The sequence below is a fragment of the Polyodon spathula genome, chromosome 12 (assembly GCF_017654505.1).
Source record: "Polyodon spathula isolate WHYD16114869_AA chromosome 12, ASM1765450v1, whole genome shotgun sequence".
Taxonomy (NCBI): Eukaryota; Metazoa; Chordata; class Actinopteri; order Acipenseriformes; family Polyodontidae; genus Polyodon; species Polyodon spathula.
This window is the reverse complement of record NC_054545.1, coordinates 34,820,969-34,824,562: the sequence shown is the minus strand read 5'-3', so window position 1 is coordinate 34,824,562 and position 3,594 is coordinate 34,820,969. Positions and strand designations below refer to the sequence as shown.

Sequence of the window (3,594 nt, the reverse complement as noted above, 5' to 3'; positions counted from 1 at the left end):
CTTTATAAGGCCAATAAGCATGTCTTGTGAGAAGAGTTTCTAATGTTCAAACCAAATAAAAAATCAGCAACCACTAGGCAGCGCTTTGATCTTTTTGCTAACAGGCCGATGCTGTACTAATAAAATCGATCTTCCTCTCCTTCGCCCAAATCCGCTTTGTATTTTTAATAGCCTTCCTTCAGAATATTTAAACACTTATCGGGCGGGTCTGAAACAAATACCTAATTTAACTCTAACGAATTCAGCCTTAAGTAATGCAAAACGCGCTTTGGAAACACGTGAGAGATACTGTAAATGACGGATGGTTCAATAAAATGACTGCCTTGCAAAGATATTACAATGGAAAATGATAAGCACCCAAAGAGATATATTGCCTTGCTTGAAATGTGATATAGCCTCTGCGTCTTTATTGTGATTACACTTGTATTTGTGTTAGTGAAAATATTACCTTCTATTCCTTATCCAGTGTTAAAGTGTGTAACTCATACAACACTGATGAAGGCCCTGTAGCCGAAATGAATGTCTAATTGACTTAACCTACAATATTTCGTATGTTTATTCCTCATATTTCACTTTCTATCGATACATACGCCAAATAAATACATACAACCGCCATACACAGTGCAAACCCCCAAAATGCGTCAGAAGCGTTGTATTTTCTTCAAGCTGTGAGTATTTGAATAGGAATAATGCCACTGGACTGTAACAAGCGAAAAAGAATGAGAGCCACAAAAGTGCGGGGGAGCCGAGTATGGACAGCGGACAAGGCGAGCAGAACTGAAAAGATAGAGGGGAGACGTTTACAATGGAACAATTCACCTACTAATCGCTTTGATATATTATACATGTCTCAAGACTCCAAACATTGTGTAATTATTTATAAATGACTCTCCCCCCACTCTCACTACTATGCCACATTGAGAAAGAAACTACAGGTTCCTCTCCAAATTATTTCTAAATAGCCTCTCCGCCCTTTATGGCTTTCAAAAGAAGACGGAGGTGCTGAAATGGAAGAAATTGAATAATTAATGGGGAATCGTATGGCTGTCTCATAAAAATGTCTTTAAATTAACGTAATGAAATTGCGTATTGTGAGTCTTATACTAACTCAAGCTTTTGAGTTCGTAAGAACTTTTTTTACTTGCATGATTTGAATTTCAAGGGAACTGGGCAACACAACTCCTATAGTTAACAAACTGTTATAATATGTATTGAGCAAATATGTGTTTAGTTTGGTATAGGTTGCTACCTTACCAAATATATTTCTCGCATATGTTAATTAAAAAAAAAGATTATATGAAATATCATTGTTATTGTTATTTTCATCATCATTGTTATTATTACATCTTGGGTAAACAACAAATAGTGCTAGATTTGGAAATGCTAAAATAAAACATTTCATGACAAACGTTTGCACTAGAAATCTATTTTGAAGACACTGAAAATAACTTAGTCAAAAAGTTTATTGATTAGATATATTAATTTAATAGACCTATTATTATTACCTATTATTATTATTATTATTATTATTATTATTATTATTTATTATTATTATTATTATTATTATTATTTGTTGTTGTTGTTGTTGTTGTTGTTGTTGTTGTTGTAGTTGTTGTTATGCTAGTAGTATGTGTTCAATCAATAAACAAATCAATTTATTTGAAAGCACATTCTGATAAAAGAAAAACGATGTTCAATTGTTGAAAAAGTAAACATCAATCTTACACAACAGATTACAAAGACATTTTTAATATTTATATGTTTTAGACCCTAATCTTTATTTTTTTTTGTGCATCTAAATTATGATCTAAAACAACACCACCATGCGTTTAGAATCTGTTCAAATGTTGATTTAAATTCGTAAATAAAGAACGGCTTTGTTTTATTAAAAGTGATAACACGCAAACGTATCCACAAAAACAGAAGGGAGTAACTGGCACAGTTAACAGCGCCTCAAAACAATTCAAGAGTCATTACATCATTATTGTTAGGCGTGAATGGATTTAGTTGGGTGCTGTTACGTTTTCAGGGGTTAATGTAGCAAAACAAAATGTTTTAGCAGCCTAATGTGCGAAAACAGACACAGGTTCACTCTGAGTCGGTGTGAAATGTCACTGGAAACGTGTAACGCTCTGGGTTTGCTAATCTTCTAACGAGATTCAATTGACATCCCATTCATGGTTCATATATACACATTGTTTTCTCTCTCTGTGAAAGGGTATTTGACATGAATAGCAATAATATTTATCTTTCTAAATATGGCAGGAATACTTTTGCATGCTGTGTGTGTGAAAATACAAAAGGTGCTTATTACAGTCGATCTGCATACCAAATATATGACAAAAAACAAGCATAGGTGTTCTTATAACCCCCAAGGAAGGGACGCAGAGAAAGAGAACGAGACTCTTCTTGTGGAGTGCGCCTTTGCCTCCGGGGCTAATCTATTCTTTTCGTTCGTCTTCTTATCTTTTCGTTTTCCTCTTGAGTAGTAATCTTGAATGGGCATGGTCTTGGGAGCACAGATAGCAACAGTGCAGTTCACTCGCGTGGCTGGGGTGCAATCCTCATCTCCGATTGGACAGCGGTGATTACAGGCACGCTCCGGCGAGTGAATAAACAACGGGGTATACATTATGCTAATGAGGTGGCAGTGTGGCACGGGGCAGACCTGATGCATCTTATTCATTCATCCTTTACAAAAATGCCAAAAGGTTGAGTTTAGGGGGGTCGGTGGGGGCTGCTTATTGTTTCAGCGGGGTATATAAAGGGGCTGAGGCCAGTCGTGTGCCAAGCTCACTTGCTCACACGAGTTGTTTCAGCAAGATCAAGACAAGACGCGTGCCTCTTCCTCAACTTTTGAAGTTTCTTGGACTTTGCTTCCTTTGAAGGAACTTACACATTTCCATCCACGTGTTTGCAACATACTTCCCAGGTGTGTATCGCTTGTGCGCTTTAGATGAACGTCTTCAGCTTTATTTGCTTCATACGCATATTTAGGCTATACTAGGCTCTGAAATCGCACTTTTAACTAACTTTGTATCTTGTTGCTTTTTTGTCTTTTAATAGCTTAAAGACAATGTGCTCCAGCATGGAAGGCATCTACTCAGACTTGGACAGCTCTAGCTACGACCAGTCCTTCTCCATCACAGACGATGAAGACTCCCGCAGCAGCATGATCACCCCCTCCCCTTCCTCATCCCTCGGCCAGCCTTGCTCTCCGGCGGTCAGCCAGGAGCCAGCTGTCCAGGAGCAGCCAGAGAAGAAGAGGCGGAGGGGCCGCGGTAAGGGCGATGGCGTCCTGCACACAATCAAAAAGAACAGACGGGTGAAGGCGAACGACCGGGAGAGGAACAGAATGCACAGTCTGAACGACGCGCTAGACAGGCTCAGGTGCGTTCTCCCCGCCTTCCCGGACGACAGCAAGCTCACTAAGATCGAGACCCTGCGCTTTGCACACAACTACATCTGGGCGCTGTCAGAGACCATTAGAATAGCGGACCGGGAGAAAACGAGCGAGGGGTCCACCATGCTCCCTGCAGGGCTGAGCCGGGTTGCAGATGCCCCCAGCCCGGGCAGCGAAGCCTGCTCGTGGAT

The 3,594-nt window shown here is 39.7% G+C and overlaps 1 protein-coding gene across 1 annotated transcript in view; it reads left to right on the top strand.

The window, feature by feature from the left end:
* The first annotated feature begins 3,076 nt into the window (after positions 1-3,076).
* LOC121324877 (neurogenin-1-like) overlaps positions 3,077-3,594 on the top strand; it is a 666-nt gene continuing 148 nt past the window's right edge. The window contains exon 1 of the mRNA XM_041267081.1: positions 3,077-3,594. This exon is cut by the window's right edge and continues 148 nt beyond it. Within this exon, the coding sequence (XP_041123015.1) occupies positions 3,077-3,594 (518 nt within the window).